Raw genomic sequence first — 22,818 nt, 5'->3', positions numbered from 1 at the left:
ATTACAACAAGCTGAATAAAAATGGCATACAACATGGCAACAACATCTCTTAATCCATGGAGGACTCAGACACTTCTGGGACAACCAATTTATTCATTTTCATTTTTTTGTACTTCAACAAAACAGTGATGTACAAATGTAAGTTTGCTATGCAATATCTAATGCCAAGATATTGGACTCATGGCCTAGTTTGTTACTCACTATAATGTTGCAATAGAAGGTTGTGGTTTCCTGTGTGTCACATATATTAGTATGAGCTGATGTCAGAAGCAGAGAACACACGCAAGGGAAATAGATGAGTTTTTAAACCAGTAGGTGGGGTTCGTACTCATCATGACATCCAGTCCAAGTTCCCAAAAATGATTTCTTTGATTTACTGTGCCTAATTAACCTATATGTCATTTTTCATAATATCCAGTAATGTTGAAAAGTCTTTTGATATGGTTTACTGGTTTTTCCTCTGCCTTACATTGAACCACATCCAGCTCTCATCCAAAAGGTCACAGTGCAGCTGTTGGGATATCTTGTCTGACCCTGTTAACATTAACAATCATAGCTGTCCCTACCCAGCCTGTGTCACAGTTTGTGTGTCGAATTCCCTGTCAGTAATTGTATGTACAAATGTGTCCAATTACAAGGCCATTACAGTATATCTGCACATGGTCTCTTTTGTATCTTGCAATCAGGGCCGGTGCTAGAGTGTTTGGCGCCCCCCTGCAAATTATAAATTTGCGCCCTCCCATCTGTAAAAAAGGGAGAGGACGTGACGCAAAAAGGGATGTGGTCACACAAGAAAGGAGCGTGGCCCACAATTCAAATTACATCACACAGTATTACAATCTTATTCACTTTACCACAAACATAGTGCCCCTGATTCATATTACACCCTCCAGTAGTGCCCCTTATTCATTAACGTCACACAGTAGTGCCCCTTATACACGTTACACCACACAGTACTTATACACAATGCCCACAGTAGTGCCCCTTATTAGAGGTGTAGATAGGTGCCATGATGCCCGGAGTAAGGGTATGTTTCAGCACCCTTTCCCTGTGTTGGATTGGAGGTATGTTACATTTGAAAAGAAAAATATATTTTAAAATTGGTGACATGGCCTGTTCTAGACCTTGAGGAGCTCAGGACAAGTTTCCTTTGGCGTTAGCCATGCTCAGGTCAGGGACAGTGCGCGCCGAAGGCGCGCACCAAATATATAGGGTTGTGGACACAGAATAGTAAAAATTCACATTTGACATTACACTGCACAGTAATATCCGTTAGTCACATTACACCACACAGTAATATCCGTTAGTCACATTACACCGCACAGTAGTGTCCGTTAGTCACATTACACCGCACAGTAGTGTCCGTTAGTCACATTACACCGCACAGTAGTGTCCGTTAGTCACATTACACCCCACAGTAGTGTCCGTTAGTCACATTACACCGCACAGTAGTGTCCGTTAGTCACATTATACCGCACAGTAGTGTCCGTTAGTCACATTATACCACACAGTAGTGTCCGTTAGTCACATTATACCCCACAGTAGTGTCCGTTAGTCACATTATACCCCACAGTAGTGTCCGTTAGTCACATTATACCCCACAGTAGTGTCCGTTAGTCACATTATACCCCACAGTAGTGTCCGTTAGTCACATTATACCACACAGTAGTACTCTTATACATGTTACACCACACACACACACAATAAAAGTTGCTTATACACGTTATGCCAGGTATAGCCCAACCACGTCATACATACCACGCTGCTACTGTAAATGTAGTACCTTCTGCTTCATTACTTTGTAGGCATAACTCTGACTGATGCTCTGCCTTGGATCCACGCTTGGGCGCTGCTCCTCCTCTACCCTCCCGTAGGCTCCGTTACTCCAGCAGCAGCAGCTCTGGAGGATGTCGGCAGTTTTGGCGAGAGAGGAGGGGGCGGGTACAAATTACGCAGGCCTGGGACTGATGAAGGGGCTCAGCAGGGGCCCTGGTCCACTGCACTCCTACCTCCCTTCTTACTGGGCAGCAGCAACAGCATAAGTTCTCATCATGGCAGTGTGTGCTGTGCTGCAGTGCCAGAGGCAGAGAGGCTGCTGCTGCGGAGCCTCTGCCTGTTCCTGTATGGCTAGGTGGAGAGTGATCACACTGATCACGCTCCCCACTCGAATTGCCACTGGCTGAGGGCAGGCCCGGCGCTACCCGCTCAGCGAAGGGATGCAGTGCTGGGAGGCGCTGGGACTGAGAGGCGCTTTCCCTGCTCTGAATCCCTTCACTGCTGCGCCGTCCTGTGACTCCTGTCCCCCCTGCTGCTGCTGTGTCTGTCACTGTATGACAGTCACTGGCAGCAGCGTCTGCAGAATCAAAAACCTCCTGCCTCCCCTCCCCGTGTGACAGCGGCTGAGTACGGGACAGACGGGGGCGGAGCTTAATGGGTCGAAAGGGGGCGGGGCTAACCGGGACATAAGGGGCGGAGCTACACTGACCAGGCTGCACTGCAGTACAGAGGGAGACTGGCTTAGGTAAGTGGTGTGTGTGTGTGTGCATATGGTGGGTGGGTGTGTATGTGTGTGTATATATGTGTGAATTGTGTGTGTGAGGTATGTCTGCGTACGCGCACTTTATGGACGCTAGTACTGGGGGGGGCATTACGTATAATGACGCTACTACTGGGGGAGGCCATTACATGCAAGGACGCTACTACTACTGGGGGGGCATTACGTATAAGGATGCTACTACTACAGGGGGGCATTACGTGAAACTACGCTACTACTGGGGTGGCCATTATTTATAAGGACGATACTACTACTAGGGGGGAATTACGTATAAGGATGTTACTACTACTGTGGGTGCACTACGTATAAGGATGCTACTACTACAGGGGGGGCTTTACGCGTAACGACGCTACTACTACTGGGAGGGTGCATTACGTATAAGGACGCTACTACAGGGGGGGAATTGTGCGTAACAACGCTACTACTGCTGGGGGGGGCATTACTTATAAGGGCGCTACTACTACTACGGGGGAATTACATATAAGGAGGCTTCTACTGGGGGTGCATTATGTAAAAGGACGCTACTACTACTGTGGGGCATTACGTATATGGACGATACTACTATTATGGGGAATTACGTATAAGGACGCTTTTACTACTGGGGGTGCACTACGTATAAGGACGCTACTACTGCTGGGGGGGGGCATTACGTATAAGAACGCTACTACTACTTGGGGGCATTATATATAAGGACGCTACTATTACTCGGGGGGCATTACGTATAACAATGCTACCACTACTAGAGGGGCATTACGTATAAGGATGCTACTACTGGGGGGGCATTATGCATAAGGACGCTACTACTACAGGGGGGGGGGCATTACATGTAAAGATGCTACTACTGGGGGGGCCATTACGTATAAGGACGCTACTAGTACTGTGGGGGGGGCATTACGTATAAGGACGCTACTACTACTAGGGGGGAATTACGTACAAGGACGCTTCTACTACTGGGGGTGCACTACGTATAAGGACGCTTCTACTACTGGGGGGGGGGCATTACGTATAATAAGGACGCATCTACTACTGGGGGTGCACTACGTATAAGGATGCTACTACTACTCTGTGTGCATTATGTATAAGGATGCTACTACTACTGGGGGGGCACTACGTATAAGGATGCTACTACTACTGGGGGGCATTATGTATAAGGATGCTACTACTACTGTGAGTGCATTATGTATAAGGGTGCTACTACTACTGGGGTGCATTACATATAAGGACGCTACTACTACGGGTGGGGCATTACGTATAAGATTAATAAGATTGTGCTACATTGTGGCGTAATTTTAAATGGGGGTACTATTGTGTGGCCATGCCCCTTAGTTGTGAGACCACACCCCTTTTCCCGGCGCACGCCAACGGAATATGGGAGGGCGCAATTTTATAGTTTGCAGGGGGGCGCCGAACACCCTAGCACCGGCCCTGGCTGAGGGGCTCCTTAAGGCCCCCTAACCTGCTGGACTCTGCAAAGTTTAAAAAATAAAATTAAAATGAAAAATTCCAAAAGGGGGCGTGGTCACGCCTCCCGCGATTAGGCCACGCCCCTAAAAGTCTACCCGCCCTGCAAAACGCTCGGAATTTGTCAGCAGCGCTGTGAGGAGGAGCCTGGAGGTGGGAGGAGGATGGGGGAGGAAGCTAGAGGGACCTTGCACTGACTGAGAGCCGGGCTACACGCTGCCAGCGCCGTTACCTGTCTTCCACTATGACAGGCGCAACGGAGCTGACAGCAGCAGGGACAAGGGTAGCAGAGCAGGGAGAGCTCAGCGCCTCTTCAGCTGAGCGCCTCCCTGCACTGCATACCCTTGCTGAGCGGGTAGCGCCGGCTCTGCTTGCAATGTTGCTTTGCATCTTAAATTAAGTTTAATGTTATTCTTGTTAGCCTATTTACAGTAAATTAACTTTAAATATCCTCTCTTATACTCAACTGAAAATGCTCTAGGAAAGAGGACAGTATATACAAGTTTTGGCGTGGAAATCTCTAACAAACTTTCTAAACTACTTCCTCTCCACAATTTATAATGGGTTGTTGGGTATGGGATCCCGACACACAGGATGCCGGCAGTCAGAATACAGACAGCGGTATCCCTCCCGTAGCCTAACCCTAGCCTAATTGTGCTTAATCTAAATGGGTTCCCCTCAATGGGAGAGCGGACACCTTGAGCTAGTCTGGGTATAAAAACCTTATCAAGAAGAACTTGCTGATAATGAACTTGTATCTTTCTAGAAACATTAATGAACTTTCTGCTTTTGCATTCTGGAAAAATCAATACATTATGCAACATAATAAGCAGTTCTATATATTGTAAGATCAATTGCATGCCCAGTACTTGGGTCATGTTGGTAGGTGTAGTGTATCCTGTTATATAGATTATAATTGAATTGTGTATTAGTCAGGTTACTTTGGAGAGACATATACTGTAGGAGTAAATTTACTAAAGGTTCTCTTTTAATTAATTTAAATCGATCTAAGCCAGCCGGATATTAATTGCTCACTGCCCCCCCCCCCCCTTCCCCCCAGACTATACTTCTATACTTAAGGCCCATACACACTGGGAGATTTTGAGCTGAAAGCAGCTCACTTTTGGTGTTTTGAGCTGCTTTCAGCTCAAAACTGCCCAGTGTGTATGCCCCGGCAATGAGCCCTGATGCGCGCCCACTCCCGCTTCATGAACGGCAGGGTGAACGGCTTTCCATAGCGTCCTGCTATGGAAAGCCGTTCACCCCCGCTGACATCGCTGGGCAGGGGGGAAAATCGCTCAGTGTCTATGCACCTTCACCTTCCTCTGGAAAATGGGTTCCTCCACCACAACTGACACCATCTTCCCAGTGACATCTTCTGGGAAGATGGCGCCGCACACTCTGGAGAGTCTTTGCTTTCTAGTGCATGTGCACCATATTGGCAAATATCACTGGGAAGATGGTGCCGGCCGAGGAGGGTGGACTGCTTCCCGGAGCAAGCAAAATAGGAAGCGGTTGCCCTCCCCCGTGCGTGCCCCCCCCCCCCCTGCTCGCCTGCATTTGAATGGGCACACTCATTCTTGGCCACGCCCCCATGCCAGTACCGGGGCCCGGCATGACACTCTACAGCTCTGTAAATACCCCCATTAGATGTAAACATCCAGTGAGCAGGAAGTAAAACGATGGGTTTCTGAGTAAACTGCAGTGGCAAATGCAGGATTTCTAGAGGGAGGTTTCCAAATGTAATCCACAATGTCCCACTCTGCAGAACATGAAATACAGTATTAATATTTAACACTATAGATGGTCTATAGTATAGACTGTATCAAACCTTTAAATAATATAAATAAGTGTTCAAGAAAAGGTTAAACATACTATAATAAATACACAAACCTAATAGAAGCAGTACTGCACTTTCTAATCACACCTCTCCCACCTCATGGTAATGCTTCTATCTCTTCTTCCTTGTAGTTACTCTCTGGTACAGTGCACTGAATGAGGACTCAGGAACCACACACAGCAAACATGGTAGAAGAAGCTGCTACCACTGGGCATGTGCAGCAGCTCTGCTCTGTCTCTTAACTTGCATGATGTGGCAGCAGCTCTAGTAATCTTATTATATACCATTGCTATTCTTTATATTTTGAGCCACTTGCCAAGAGGTGGGGGGTTTCTGGGCAACTGGAAACACCCCTCCCCCGCATTTGCCTATGAAGTGGATCAGATAATACACAATAATATAAATCAAACTGCACAATTCATTATTGCGTACTAAGTAAAATGTGAAAAATATTGTTTGCCATAATAGAATATGTATAACGTAGCATATTAAAGAAGCAAATTAAGAAAAATCACAAAGCATGGCTAAATCTCTTGAGTCTGTGATATGCCAAGCCGTGCCGTACATGGCAGGATATAGGAAAGGTGTATGTGACACATCTGTATTGTAGCTGATGAATTTTAAAATGGCTTTATCATTTACATTTAGCATGAATCATACTGTAGTTCTAAATTAAATACCATTTCAGTAAAATTTCATTTTATTTATATCCCCCCCCCCCCCCCCCCCAAATCATTGGTGATAAGATCTGTTGTGTAATTGCATACTTGTAAGCCTGTATAATAAGTCATCTTTGTATTTTAGGTTCTAGCAAAGTCCAAAGGGCTGGACTGGAAGAACCTGGTAAAGCTTGGAGATCTTCAGAACAGGCTGAGTGTTAGCCTAGAAGATATTCTGGAGGTGGTTGAGGAAATCTTGCATCCTGAACCTTACACACGAGAAGAAATTTGTGAGTCTTTGGGAATTAGCTTAGAGGAGCTTCGTGCCTCGATCTTGAGCCAAAACACACAGGATGGTAAGTCAGAGATTGAAACTTTATGTTAAACAAAATGATACTTATTAAATACTGAGATTGACTAGAGTGTTCTTTACTGGCGTTGGCTAAAAATATTAAAACAATTGCTTATGATTTATGCAATTGCTGTAATACAGCAAACATTGTTTTTAAAAATAAATAAAAAATTCTAACTAACATTGTCTGTGTCAGTAGTTAAAAATATATCTAATATACTAAAATGTAACTTTAGTTCAGTGTTGTTTTATAAGCAGAAACATAGTTTCTATTCTATTCAGAAAGGTGTGCATGTACAGCTCAACTGTGTTCACTGCTAGCTCTAACAGCGACAGTTATATACAGTACTACTTACATTTAAAATAACCATTGTTTTATATCCAGTGTTTCCCAACTCTGTCCTCAAGGCATTCAATCATTCAAGGTTTTAAGGCAATCCATGTATAAGCATAGGTGACTTAAGTAGTACCTCAGTCAGTTGAATTTAACCATCTGTGAATAAGAATGTATATCCCTAAAACATGGACTATTTGTGAAACCCGTTTTATAGCCTTGCTTGTACATCTTTTCTTTCACATTGTTTTTTTTTGTACTCTCTTATTTTATTAGTTCCTTTTCTTCCCTTCCACCTCTCCCCCTTCTAATTATTTGTCTCTTAATTCCCATTGCTCTTTCCTTCTTATGCTCTGCATGCTGAGTGTTTTACGTCTTGCCTCCATGTTTCCTACACAAAATGGGTATCCAATAAGCCATGATAAAGCCGCGGCTGCGAAAAAACGGGGGGTTTTGCAATTTTTCTTTAATCACCCCTATCCAGTTACATGAGAAAAATCCTTGTTTCTCTGACGTCCTAGTGGATGCTGGGAACTCCGTAAGGACCATGGGGAATAGCGGCTCCGCAGGAGACTGGGCACAAAAGTAAAGCTTTAGGACTATCTGGTGTGCACTGGCTCCTTCCCCTATGACCCTCCTCCAAGCCCCAGTTAGATTTTTGTGCCCGGCCGAGAAGGGTGCATTCTAGGAGGCTCTCCTGAGTTTCTTAGTAAAAGTTTAGTTTTAGGTTTTTTATTTTCAGTGAGACCTGCTGGCAACAGGCTCACTGCATCGAGGGACTAAGGGGAGAAGAAGCGAACCTGCCTGCTTGCAGCCAGCTTGGGCTTCTTGGCTACTGGACACCATTAGCTCCAGAGGGACCAAACACAGGCCCAGCCTCGGAGTCCGGTCCCAGAGCCGCGCCGCCGGCCCCCTTACAGAGCCAGAAGCAAGAAGAGGTCCGGAAAATCGGCGGCAGAAGACATCCGTCTTCACCAAGGTAGCGCACAGCACTGCAGCTGTGCGCCATTGCTCCTCAGGCACACTTCACACTCCGGTCACTGAGGGTGCAGGGCGCTGGGGGGGGCGCCCTGAGCAGCAATAGAAACACCTTGGCTGGCGAAAATACATCACATATAACCCCCAGGGCTATATGGATGTATTTTAACCCCTGCCAGAATACAGAAAAAAGCGGGAGAAAAGTCCGCCGAGAAGGGGGCGGAGCCTATCTCCTCAGCACACGGGCGCCATTTTCCCTCACAGCTTCGCTGGAAGGACGTCTCCCTGACTCTCCCCTGCAGTCCTGCACTACAGAAAAGGGGTAAAACAAGAGAGGGGGGCACTAATTAGGCGCAGTATAAATAAAACAGCAGCTATAAGGGGAAAAACACTTCTATAAGGTTATCCCTGTATATATATAGCGCTCTGGTGTGTGCTGGCATACTCTCCCTCTGTCTCCCCAAAGGGCTAGTGGGGTCCTGTCCTCTATCAGAGCATTCCCTGTGTGTGTGCTGTGTGTCGGTACGATTGTGTCGACATGTATGAGGAGGAAAATGGTGTGGAGGTGGAGCAATTGCCTGTAATGGAGATGTCACCCCCTAGGGAGTCGACACCTGAGTGGCTGAGCTTATGGAAGGAATTACGCGACAGTGTCAGCTCTTTACAAAAGACGGTTGATGACATGAGACAGCCGGCTACTCAGCTCGTGCCTGTCTAGGCGTCTCAAAAGCCATCAGGGGCTCTAAAACGCCCGTTACCTCAGATGGCAGATACAGACGCCGACACGGATACTGACTCCAGTGTCGACGATGAAGAGACGAATGTGACTTCCAGTAGGGCCACACGTTACATGATTGATGCTATGAAAAATGTTTTACATATTTCTGATAATACAAGTACCACTAAAAAGGGTATTATGTTGGGTGAGAAAAAAAAAAAAAAACTGCCTGTAGTTTTTCCTGCATCTGAGGAATTAAATGAAGTGTGTGATGAAGCGTGGGTTTCCCCCGATAAAAAACTGATAATTTCTAAAAGGTTATTAGCATCATACCCCTTCCCGCCAGAGGATAGGGCACGTTGGGAAACACCCCCTAAGGTGGATAAAGCGCTCACACGTTTGTCAAAACAGGTGGCACTACCGTCTCCTGATACGGTCGCTCTTAAGGATCCTGCTGACAGAAAGCAGGAGAATATCCTAAAATGTATATACACTCACACGGGTGTTATACTGCGACCAGCAATCGCCTCAGCCTGGTTGTGCAGTGCTGGGGTGGCTTGGTCGGATTCCCTGACTGACAATATTGATACCCTAGATAGGGACAGTATATTACTGACTATAGAGCATTTGAAAGATGCATTTCTATATATGCGTGATGCACAGAGGGATATTTGCCGACTGGCATCAAGAGTAAGTGCGCTGTCCATTTCTGCCAGAAGAGGGTTATGGACGAGGCAGTGGTCAGGTGATGCTGATTCCAAAAGGCATATGGAAGTATTGCCTTACAAAGGGGAGGCGTTATTTGGGGTAGGTCTATCAGACCTGGTGGCCACGGCAACTGCTGGGAAATCCACATTTTTACCCCAGGTAGCCTCTCAAAATAAGAAGACGCCGTATTATCAAGTGCAGTCCTTTCGGCCCCATAAGGGCAAGCGGGCAAAAGGCTCCTCATTTCTGCCCCGTGGCAGAGGGAGAGGAAAAAGGCTGCAGCAAACAGCCAGTTCCCAGGAACAGAAGCCCTCTCCCGTTTCTGCCAAGTCCTCAGCATGACGCTGGGGCTTTACAAGCGGACTCAGGCACTCCCCTAAAGTCTGCTTTACCGACGTCTCCCTCCGACAGGGAGGCGGTATTGGAAGCCATTCACAAGCTGTATTCCCAGCAGGTGATAATCAAGATACCCCTCCTGCAACAGGGACAGGGGTATTATTCCACGCTGTTTGTGGTACCGAAGCCGGACGGCTCGGTGAGACCTATTTTAAATCTGAAATCCTTGAACACTTACATACACAGGTTCAAATTCAAGATGGAGTCACTCAGAGCGGTGATTGCGAACTTGGAAGAAGGGGATTATATGGTGTCTTTGGACATCAAGGAGGCTTACCTCCATGTCCCAATTTACCCTTCTAACCAAGGATACCTCAGGTTTGTGGTACAGAACTGTCACTATCAGTTTCAGACGCTGCCGTTTGGTTTGTCCACGGCACCCCGGGTCTTTACCAAGGTAATGGCCGAAATGATGATACTCCTTCGAAGGAAGGGAGTTTTAGTTATCCCGTACTTGGACGATCTCCTGATAAGGGCAAGATCCAGGGAACAATTGGTAGTCGGGGTAGCACTATCTCAAGTAGTGTTGCGGCAGCACGGTTGGATTCTCAATATTCCAAAATCGCAGCTGATCCCGATGACACGTCTTCTATTCCTAGGGATGATCCTGGACACAGTCCAGAAAAAGGTGTTTCTCCCGGAGGAGAAAGCCAGGGAGTTATCCGAACTAGTCAGAAACCTCCTAAAACCAGGCCAAGTGTCAGTGCATCAATGCACAAGGGTCCTGGGAAAAATGGTGGCTTCCTACGAAGCAATCCCTTTCGGCAGATTCCACGCAAGAACTTTCCAGTGGGACCTGCTGGACAAATGGTCCGGATCGCATCTTCAGATGCATCAGCGGATAACCCTGTCACCAAAGACAAGGGTGTCTCTCCTGTGGTGGTTGCAGAGTGCTCATCTTCTAGAGCAGGCCTGGCCAACCTGTGGCTCTCCAGCTGTTGTAAAACTACAAGTCCCATCATGCTTTGCCACAGTTTTGCTATTAAAGAATGCTAAAACTGTGGCAGGGCATGCTGGGATGTGTAGTTTCACAACATCTGGAGAGCCACAGGTTGGCCAGGCCTGTTCTAGAGGGCCGCAGATTCGGCATTCAGGACTGGGTCCTGGTGACCAAGGATGCCAGCCTGCGAGGCTGGGGAGCAGTCACACAGGGAAGAAATTTCCAGGGCTTGTGGTCAAGCCTGGAGACATCACTTCACATAAATATCCTGGAGCTGAGGGCCATTTACAATGCCCTAAGCCAAGCAAGACCTCTGCTTCAAGGTCAGCCGGTGCTGATCCAGTCGGACAACATCACGGCAGTCGCCCACGTGAACAGACAGGGTGGCACAAGAAGCAGGAGGGCAATGGCAGAAGCTGCAAGGATTCTTCGCTGGGCGGAAAATCATGTGATAGCACTGTCAGCAGTGTTCATTCCGGGAGTGGACAACTGGGAAGCAGACTTCCTCAGCAGGCACGACCTCCACCCGGGAGAGTGGGGACTTCACCCAGAAGTCTTCCACATGATTGTAAACCGTTGGAAAAAACTAAAGGTGGACATGATGGCGTCCCGCCTCAACAAAAAATTGGACAGGTATTGCGCCAGGTCAAGGGACCCTCAGGCAATAGCTGTGGACGCTCTGGTAACACCATGGGTGTACCAGTCAGTGTATGTGTTTCCCTCCTCTGCCTCTCATACCCAAGGTACTGAGAATTATAAGACGGAGAGGAGTAAGAACTATACTCGTGGCTCCGGATTGGCCAAGAAGGACTTGGTACCCGGAACTTCAAGAGATGCTCACAGAGGACCCGTGGCCTCTACCTCTAAGAAGGGACCTGCTCCAGCAAGGACCCTGTCTGTTCCAAGACTTACCGCGGCTGCGTTTGACGGCATGGCGGTTGAACGCCGGATCCTGAAGGAAAAAGGCATTCCGGAAGAAGTCATTCCTACCCTGATCAAAGCCAGGAAGGATGTGACCGCAAACCATTATCACCGCATTTGGCGGAAATATGTTGCGTGGTGCGAGGCCAGGAAGGCCTCAACTGAGGAATTTCAACTGGGTCGATTCCTGCATTTCCTGCAAACAGGAGTGTCTATGGGCCTAAAATTAGGATCCATTAAGGTTCAGATTTTGGCCCTGTCGATTTTCTTCCAGAAAGAACTGGCTTCAGTTCCTGAAGTTCAGACGTTTGTCAAGGGGGTGCTGCATATACAGCCTCCTTTTGTGCCTCCAGTGGCACCTTGGGATCTCAATGTAGTTTTGGGGTTCCTAAAATCACATTGGTTTGAACCGCTTAAATCTGTGGATTTGAAATATCTCACATGGAAAGTGGTCATGCTGTTGGCCCTGGCTTCGGCCAGGCGCGTGTCAGAATTGGCGGCTTTATCTTATAAAAGCCCTTACCTGATTTTTCATACGGACAGGGCAGAATTGAGGACTCGTCCACAATTTATCCCTAAGGTGGTTTCAGCGTTTCACCTGAATCAACCTATTGTGGTACCTGCGGCTACTAGGGACTTGGAGGACTCCAAGTTGCTGGACGTTGTCAGGGCCCTGAAAATATGTTTCCAGGACGGCTGGAGTCAGAAAATCTGACTCCCTGTTTTTCCTGTATGCACCCAACAAGCTGGGTGCTCCTGCTTCTAAGCAGACTATTGCTCGTTGGATTTGTAGTACAATTCAGCTTGCACATTCTGTGGCAGGCCTGCCACAGCAAAAATCTGTGAAAGCCCATTCCACAAGGAAGGTGGGCTCATCTTGGGCGGCTGCCCGAGGGGTCTCGGCTTTACAACTTTGCCGAGCAGCTACTTGGTCAGGGGCAAACACGTTTGCTAAATTCTACAAATTTGATACCCTGGCTGAGGAGGACCTGGAATTCTCTCATTCGGTGCTGCAGAGTCATCCGCACTCTCCCGCCCGTTTGGGATCTTTGGTGTAATCCCCATGGTCCTTACGGAGTCCCAGCATCCACTAGGACGTCAGAGAAAATAAGAATTTACTTACCGATAATTCTATTTCTCGTAGTCCGTAGTGGATGCTGGGCGCCCATCCCAAGTGCGGATTGTCTGCAATACTTGTACATAGTTATTGTTAACTAAATCGGGTTATTGTTGTTGTGAGCGATCTTTCCAGAGGCTCCTCTGTTATCATGCTGTTAACTGGGTTCAGATCACAAGTTGTACGGTGTGATTGGTGTGGCTGGTATGAGTCTTACCCGGGATTCAAAATCCTTCCTTATTGTGTACGCTCGTCCGGGCACAGTATCCTAACTGAGGCTTGGAGGAGGGTCATAGGGGGAGGAGCCAGTGCACACCAGGTAGTCCTAAAGCTTTACTTTTGTGCCCAGTCTCCTGCGGAGCCGCTATTCCCCATGGTCCTTACGGAGTTCCCAGCATCCACTACGGACTACGAGAAATAGAATTATCGGTAAGTAAATTCTTATTTTTTCTTGCAAAAATACATGGGATCTGCGAAAAGCCACTTATCGGGGATTTACTGCAGTATATTACCGTAGCTAATTGGATCCCCGACAAAGTTTGTTGCCCCAGATATTGCCTAGATCACTGTATAGGTTAGTAGTACACAGCAACCATGGGCAGTGATTCATTTGAATGTGTTTCATCATTGGAGCACTGAACTTTATATAACCCTTTGTTCTGGAAAATGCCAGCAAACCGAAAGGATTAGCATTAGATCCTGGGAAAATCAGGGTTCATCCCTTTAATAAAGAATTATTTCTCCTTGAGTGTAAAGTCTGAAAATTTTGCAGCAAATTATGTGTATATTTTTATGAAAATGTTCCGAAGCTGTAAAAATGTTATGCTTTCACCAGATAATTGTCATTTTTTTTAATGTCTTATAATTTTTCTGCAGTTTCCGTGCAGTTTGCTGTAAACTTAATGATAGCTAACCTCCATGTACTGTAAGCCATACGTAGTGCATCAAGCATTCCACAGGCCCATTGCATAGCTGTACTGTATGTATGTGTTCTCTAATGTGCATAGAAGAAATATGGTAATTATTATTAGCTCTAAGTAATGCAATGTGCAGGGTAATCTGCTGAGGATGTCCACATTTACTAATGTAGCACACCCTGTTCAATACTTAATAGTGAGCTACAGTAAATGCAAAGGAATCATTAGAATGTGCTACACTCTGTCCTCATTTCCTTGTGTACCCTAGTATATTACTACCCTCAGCTCTAGTTTACCCCTTAAAATATTTCTGCAAGATTGGGAATCACTGACTTTAAACCTTCTTGTACTTTAACATAGAGATTTTCTTTCTTTTAATCAAGGCCAGCCACTTAATTTTGGATATCTTGAGCATGCTGTTTTGTAAAGATTACAAAAGATTTTCTGATCTTCTGGTTGCTGTTAAAGAACCATTCTCTTTGCCAATATATAACGTGCCGAGCTGAGAGAACCATAAAGTTTTTTAAGGTAATCTGGCCAGCACAGAATTGTTTTACCAAAGGGTGGTCTAGGAATCAGTCACAGTTATTGGCAGAGCTTTCACAATGAAATTGGAAACAGACGTGTTTGTGCTTCATTCTTTGGGTTACTACTGTTCAATGGTGATTTACAAGAGTGTGTGAGCTATGGAAATCTCTCACGCAAGTCTACATACATCTTAAATGGATGCACATTTTAAAATCAGCTTTTTTTTTCCGCTTGTATCACATTATAATTGAAAGAATAGTTCTAAAGAACTGAGCCTTTAAACTTAAGTCACAATATTATGTTATACTCTGTAGCCTTTAATATAGCAAATCATAGTATGGATGTTTACCATAGATCAGCCACCCCTGCCATAGATGGAGCTGTTAAAATATCTAGCATGTCCTGCCAGGGAGTTATAGCTGGCAGTGCATGTTGGGAGCTATAAGGTTGTTCCTATAGCACCAGAAGGTGGCTTAAGCAACTTGCAGTGCTCTAGTTTTCGAAGAACTAAGGGTGATAGAACATGGTAGTGAATTGCATTTTCTTCAAGAAGAGTGCAAAGAGTTATGGTGAACTCGTTTCTGATTAGTAACGGACTTGCCCAAATTTGTCCAGCTATTAATATATTTCTGCAAACACATGATTCCACAAAAGGCATTTGTAATGTAGGCCCTTATTTTTGCAGTTTTTATTTTCAAAATGACTCTTATTTATACCTGCTGAGATGTAAGTTGTTACTAGTCTAGAAACAAAGCAAGTATTTTTTATTTTTAAAGAAAATGTATTACATGCCCTATAAACTTAGTAAATAAATACAAATGTTTAATTGTGAGTAGTAGGGGGAAATACGTATGATAGCCATAGATTTATATCTCTCTGTGCACGCTGTTAGTCACATCTCTCTAGTCACATCCCCATGTTGCTAGTTACACCGCCTGCAGCGGCATTACATTTACATATTTCATACCGCTTTGCAGAGAACATTTTTTCATTCCCTGCCCCAGTGAATCCTTACATCTAATGTATATTCCCTTCCCTGGTTTGAATCAAATTCATTGCTGACATAACTGCAAAAATGTTGTGACCGCAACCTCTACTATTCTGCCATAATTGGATACTTCAGACCAGCCATGTCTGCAACATGACATCAAGCAATGCCTCCATGATGTCGTATCACCTCCTGTTACTAAGTTACCTCCATACCACTCTACTGTGAACAGATTATGACAAAACTAAATTAAGATTAATGGGATGGCTTTAGGGAAGGATAAAGGGGTTATAAGAAAGAGACTTTGGGGTCTATTTATTAATCCTTGGATGGAGATAAAGTGGACGGAGATAAAGTACCAGCCAATCGGCTCCTAACTGCCATGCCACAGGCTGTGTTTGAAAAATGACAGTTAGGAGGTGATTGGCTGGTACTTTATTTCCGTCCACTTTATCTCCGTCCATGGCTTAGTAAATAGACCCCAAAGTCCTTTGCCCTTGACTGTGTGCTGAACGTTGCAAGTAATATTGTAGTGCATGTATCTCATTTCCCCATTTATGGTAGTCCGATGCAAAGGTAAATGAACAGTGCCTATATGTCCTATAAACAAATACATATAGTTGTAGATTAATATCCTCTTAACTTTATTGTGACAATCGAAGAACATGCAGTACATTTTATTCATTTTGTAAATATGGCAAAGTTATACAGTATATGCTCCACTTTCAGCTTCACAGGACTGACACCTGGAGGCAGGCCTAGATTATAGATGAGCGGTATTATATACATAATGCATTTTTTAAGCAAACTTGGTATTGGTAATGGTATATTCCAATTTAATGAAAATATAAGAGAGATTTCTGTCAGCTATCTAGTGCCAGCATGTTCCAAGCAATGTTATTCGTCAGTGATACAGTAATTGAAGATGACCTGCAGAGAGATCTTTGACATGTCAAAGGGAGAGGCTGCTCTGCTTCTGTGTGACCCCTTCAGCATTTTGTGTTATCATGTGTTTCTTCTGAGTATAGTTAAATAGAGCAAATCAGACCATTATTCAGCGGAAATGTGCATACATTGATGCTGTTGGTGAAAATATATATGAATTATGCTTCAAATACAGCTATTCAAAGAAACATTTACCAATAACAAGAAGCTATACTGTAGCTTCTAAAACCAGATCAAAATTTAATGGATGTCATTCTTTGTGCCTGTGATGCATTGGTAGCATGTCAGTCTTTGCTAAAGTACATCAGTGTGATTTAAATAATAGTCTGTTCAAGGAGAATTTTTTTTTACTTGCTTTTCTTTTTTTCTTTACCACCGATACTGCTCACGTGATAGGAGGCTCAGCTGCTTGAATAACCAGAAACATGTGTAATCCTGACTTTAGTGTGTGTGTGTGTCTTCAACTTTCTGCCTGTAATTTTTGTTAAAGGCATTTCAGCATAATTGATTGCTGCAGCTATTTCCTTTTACCCTTTTTTTTGTGTGCGCAGAAAGCTTTACAGCCTGGATATTGCCCCCTAGCTATCCCTGTGAAACAGCCAGGCCAGCATCACCTGACTGGTTGATTATAGTCCTTTTTTTGCCAGCACAGTTTGTCTAAAGGGTTTGTAAACAGACCTATAGAAATCCCTAATTTTATTATCTTTGAATGGAAGGAAGACACCACTTTCCAATTTAGTTTTAACCACTGTACTTCCACAAGAAACACAATATTATAGTAGCTTACTGCTTTATTTTTGAAATTACACAAATTAATTTGTCTAGCTATATAGGGGGAGATTTATCAAAGCTTGGAGAGAGATAAGGTACCAACCAATCACATCCTAACTGTCATTTTGCAGGCTGTGTTTGAAACATTCTAGCTAGGAGCTGATTGGTACTTTATCTCTCTCCAAGCTTTGATAGTGAACCTGCTGCAGTCCAGTAGCTTAAAATAATGTCAGACTGCAGTAGGTTCACTAGAACAAGGGACATTGAGGTGGTTGAGAACAAGCCGCCAATGGTACAGTATCTGTGAAATGAATGACTGAAGTCGGAATGTAGCTGGAACAGCAGCATTTAGATAAACAGGCAGGAGCATAATCTGGCAAAGGAAGTAATGAAAGTACCTGATTTTTATGGGAAGACTGAGTTGGACACGCAGTAAAGTACAACTTTTTCTGCTTCCGTTTTTTAGAATTTTCTTCTGTTCTGTGTCCTTTCCATTCAATCTTATATTGTATTACTAGTAAATGGGACCCATCCCTGCACCTCTCTTTACACTGCTCTGTCCTCCACTGTGATTGCTACCTGCTTATCGTGCCACCCCTCCCCACCCCCCCGCACCATCACATAACATGCACCTCCCCAAAACACCCCCCCCCACTGAGCGCTCTGTATCACAACCTTTCCCATACTCACCCTGTTCCTGATGGTCAGCAAGGTTCTCCTCTTTCTCTCCTTCCCCCTCCTCTTCTAGATATATCTGTGAATTCTAGGGTCCAGGTGCTTTACTACAGTACATTATTTCCTTTTAACAATGACAGGTGAGTCAAAATACAACGTGGAAAGGGGTTCTCGTGAAATGATTGAAGCAGCAACATGTGTATTTTCAAGACTGGTAGCTTTAATCGGACAGCATCTCTGTTAACTTGAGATGATATTTTAAATGGCACAAATAAACTTTTGACCCATTATGAGAGAAGGTATTTGTTGCTTTATGTTTTTAGTGGAGAGCTAGACATTTTCTCCAACAGAAAATTCAGAATAGCTTTATGGTGTCTGTCTGCGGTTTATTTATATTATTCCTGAACTTCTCTGACTTTCAATTAGAATCAATTCTTTAGAGGAAACACAAGGGAGACTAGCAATTACGGCTGGAATTGGTGTGGTAACTGGGAAATTCTGAATTAACAATGGATGAAATGCTAAGATGGCAAAGAAACATTTTTTAGAAGAGTTGTAAACAAATTCAGTAATGGGTAAGTGTTCCATCCAGTCATCTTTAAGGTAACTGGTGAAACAATGGAAATATGGTCGGAGAGTTTGATCAATTCTTGCGGTTTGCCCATATGACAGGGAACATGTCCCAAAACTCTTCACATGTTAAGTCATCAGAACTGACCTTGAAGAGTACTTAATCCATAGCAACCGTTGTTCCCATGGAACTATGTTTGTCAGTACTTTGTTGTCCTCAAGGTTTTATTCTGACTTATAGGTGAAGTTAATGGATGGCAGGACTGAACACTAGTATAACTGACAGAATAAGCTTAAGGTACAGATATAGTCATGCTCATCTTTGCTACAATACAGCATGCTGCAACACGGCTTGCTGCTTGGCGTGCCAGGCTGCAACTATTCGCAGCCGGCGCTAACTCTCCTAAAGGAATTAATGAATAGTCGCAGCATGCCGCATAGCAGTAAGATGAGCATGGCTACATTTATACCAGTCCAAGGTACCATGTCAGTAGGGACAAATGGGGGGAATTTCATTGTTTTTCTCGTGTCCTCCATTAGAATTTGCCCGGCGGCAGTAGTTCATTTGTTCTGCTGTTTGGACGCTCAGCAGCCATGGAGGACACTTTTTTTTTTGCCGCCTACTGAGGTCCGAGAAAAAAATGTGTTCAAACACCGCATCTTGGGCATCCAAACAGTGATTTGGATGCCCAAAGCAGGATTTTAGACAGGTTTAGCCATTTTACGCAGCTAAACCCTGTCTGTTTTGGCGCGATGTGCATGTGCGCCCAAATAACAATTGAATTCCTCCCCAAAGATTAAGATTTTCTATATACAAGATGCAAAAGGACCACTTGATAAATGCATGTGTAGGATGCAGTACCCAAGTTTGTCCAGTACCTCCTCTTGGCGATGTGTATGCACCAAATCAATTAGATGCTGGTTGAAGTGCGGCAAAGTAAGGTTCACAGGCATAAGCAGAATAGAAGTAAGAGGCAAAAGATAGTCAATGCAGTAATAAGGCAAATTTCACAGGCAATGATATAAGCTAAGCAGCAATCTGCAAAGTCAGGGTCACAATCAGAAGTCAATAACCAGGCAGCAAACAAGATAGGGGCAAGAGCACAGAATGCTACCTTGTGCATGGTGTGTTTAGAAAGTGTCTGTTTAAGAAATCTGCCACCAATGAAAGCAAATATAAGGTACAACCCAAAGATGACATAAATAGCATGTGACCACAGTCCAGACTTCCGAATGAAAATGAGCCATATTTGGAAGATGGTCCAATACAACCAGAATTAATGTAATTTTTAGAAGGCTATAATCAGATCTGAAATCTATAGAAATTTACTGTAGCTCCAAGTGCAAGATGGAATATAAAGACGTTAGTTGCATGGAATCTTTTTTTTTTTTCCGTGCATAAGACATCCTTTTAACATCTTGCAATTCAGGCATGATAAAACATCTGTGTATAGAAAATGCAGCAAATCATTACATGTAACTGCATACAGTGAAGAAAAGTGTGTTCCTTTTCTTCACTGTATGCAGTTACATGTCCTGACGACGGTGCATGCTGGCACCGAAATGTTGACAGAATGATGTAATGATTTGCTGTATTTTCTAATAAATTTTTTGCAACTTTAGAAAAACGTCTGAGTGCCATCCCATATATTCTTATTTATTTATTTTTTTAAATTTGGCCACATGCTAACAGTTTTTGAGTATATACTCCAAAGTGCCTAGCAGGCTTAGAGTGACAGACTACTTCACTTCTGTTAAAGTGAATCAAATAGCCATTGTGGAATGTTAAATTGCTGTAACATCCACAGAGGTTTCAATGTCATACACTATTATTTTCTGTGAGGATAGTACAGTATTTCCAGAGTTTCCAAAGTCCCTGTGTAGGGGACGGTTTATAGCAGGCCTATATATTCCAGATTCCAGTGATTGGTTAGTACTGTCATTGGATGGACGGAACCTTGAAGATGGTATCTCTATTGTTGAAATATAACTCCTTATTGCCAGTATCATAATTATTCTCCGTAGAGCTCAGTTGGCAAGAAAAATAGGCATATAGATACAGCTACATTTTCTCATTCATACGCTGAGAGAAAATGACTTTTAACAGCAGAGTCAGAGACATCAACCTCAACAAAAAAAAAAAGGGAGTTTGGAATCTGGATGTACCAATATTGGTTTTACAGATGTTTCTTTATATACTGTTGCTGCAGTCCCACCATACAGCCCTTGTTGGCATGCCAGGTTCCACGTGACTCTGCTAGGGCCAGGTGTTACTCACACAGATATGCGAGTGACGAATATCAAATTAATCAGGGCAGTCTGCTGATGTGTCCAAGTCGCATCACATTGTGACTAAGGGGCTAATTCAGACCTGATCGCTGCTGTGCGTTTTCGCACAGCAGGCGATTAGGTCTGAACTGAGCATGCGCCGCAGTGCGCATGTGCATGTCATAGATACAATCGGCGTCTCAGCCCAGCGATCGCCTTTGCCTGATTGACAGGCAGAGGCGTTCCCTGGGTTGAGCCGGCTGCGTTCGGCCGCTGTTTTGGGGGCGCGGTTTGGGCAATGCAGGCGTGACCGGACCGTGGGGGGGGGGGGGGGGGGCACGGCGGCTGTGTGACGTCACACGCAGCTGCTGCGACCCGGGACGTGGCAAAAAGTCGCCTACCAGAACAGCAATGCTGCCCAGGTAGGGACATACTCGCCGGGTGCGGTAGCATCGCCGCCGCGCAATGCTATCGCACCCGTGCGGCTGGGGGAGGGCCAGACATGTGGGGCAGACTAGACCCGTGCTGGACGTCCCCCCGCATGTAAGGGTGGCCTGAATTAGGCCCTAAGACACATTTCCAGATGAGAAAGACGCCCAGGGCTAGCAGAGTCGCAGGCTACCTGGCAGGTGCCAGGCATCTCATGCTGCATGGTGTATTGATACTAAGTGCATGAGGACAAATCTGTAGATGTTAGGAGTCTTACGATGAATAAAAGCTTATTCACTTTAGATGACCATTTGAAAGGATATGCCTTTTTGGAGATCATTTATTTTAGATAAGATTCTTATGAATTAACTGTAGTAGTTTGAAAAGCCAATAAGCTACTGCATTGCCCATACATTCTTAGGGACAGGACAAATAACAACTGCATTTTGGTGGGCTCGAAACCAGAATAATTGGATTTGGTACTGTTTGACAGTACTGTCTATTCTTTTGGAGTCTTTCAAGCTAATTGCAGAGCTGTTTGCGATGATCTTCAAGGTTATCAGAAAAAATAAGAATGTCCTGCAGTTAGGCAACTACAAATTGATCTTTCAAGTCTTAAGGGCCCCATACACTAGAACGATTTTGTCCAATTTCAGCTCAATTCGGTCATTCGGGCCGATATATTGTGGGAAAATCGTGCATTTTTGGTGTGTATATGACCCGATCCGATGCGCGGCCCGGTGAGCGTCGGATCGGATCCTCCAGGTCGTTAATGCTGCACTCGTGATATGTCGTAATCAAATGGAATCGTACGGAAAAAAGTGTGCATGCTGCCACCCCCTTTCAGAGCCAGAAGATCGGTGGCAAGTTAGTCACCGGCCCCCCTGGCAAGCGGGGAGCTGGTGTGAAGATGGCGGAAACAGGGTATGGAACGCAGTACTAACTGCGCTCCGGGGCTTAGCGGTACATAGTGCGGCACTGTGAGGGTCGCCCTGAGCCAGCGCCTATACCCTACACTGACCAACAAGCCTGTCAGGGTCCCAGGATCACTGCCAGCACTTTTCCTCAGGCCAGTATAATCTTCAGAAGAGCGTGAAGCAGCGCCATGAAAGGGGGTGGAGCTTCTCAGAGCAGACCCAGCAGCGTTCAGCGCCATTTTCCTGCCTGCGGAAGCGCTGTCAATGAGAGCTGTCCCTCCATATCAACTCCAGCTATCTTATATGGTACCAGTGGGTTGTAGAAGGGGGGGAGGCTGTATAACTGTACTGTGCAACCTGTTAAGGTACACAGTAAGCCCTGGGTAGGGGTTTCCCTATCTTGAAGCGCTGTGTGTGGGTTGTCTCCAATCCCTGTGTCTCTCTTGGCATCCTTAGGTGGGAAACTCTGTCTGCCCTTCCCTGTGTGTGTGTGGAGTGTTTGTGGTCGCCATTAAGCTATGTCCAGGGACTCTGTGTCATATGACGCAGAGGAAAATTCCACTCAGGATGATCCCATTCCATGTAATTAGGATTGCACTGTGTTAGCGCAGGTCCCTGCAAGGGAGCCTGAGTGGTTAGCCTCTCTTAAAAGTATGATTTCTCAGATTTCTACTAGAGTTGCACAAAATGAGCCTGCAACTCAGGTTTTACAGAACTCTATGGCAATTTGGTCCGGTTCTGTTACCTCAGGGCCCCCTGACGTATGCTCCCAAAAATGTGCTCTTGCCTAGATTATGCAAGATGACACGGATACCGATCTGACACGGCAGAC

The 22,818-nt window shown here is 45.0% G+C and overlaps 1 protein-coding gene across 1 annotated transcript in view; it reads left to right on the top strand.

Annotated features, from left to right (window-relative positions):
• The window catches only part of GALK2 (galactokinase 2), a 337,269-nt gene that overhangs the window by 250,434 nt on the left and 64,017 nt on the right, over positions 1 to 22,818 (top strand). Inside the window, exon 8 of the mRNA XM_063926027.1 lies at positions 6,660 to 6,870. Within this exon, the coding sequence (XP_063782097.1) occupies positions 6,660 to 6,870 (211 nt within the window). The remainder of the gene's footprint in view (positions 1 to 6,659; positions 6,871 to 22,818) is intronic.

Source organism: Pseudophryne corroboree, chromosome 6 (assembly GCF_028390025.1).
Source record: "Pseudophryne corroboree isolate aPseCor3 chromosome 6, aPseCor3.hap2, whole genome shotgun sequence".
Lineage (NCBI taxonomy): Eukaryota > Metazoa > Chordata > Amphibia > Anura > Myobatrachidae > Pseudophryne > Pseudophryne corroboree.
Note: the sequence above shows the minus strand (reverse complement) of the source record. Positions and strands in the feature narration are given on the sequence as shown.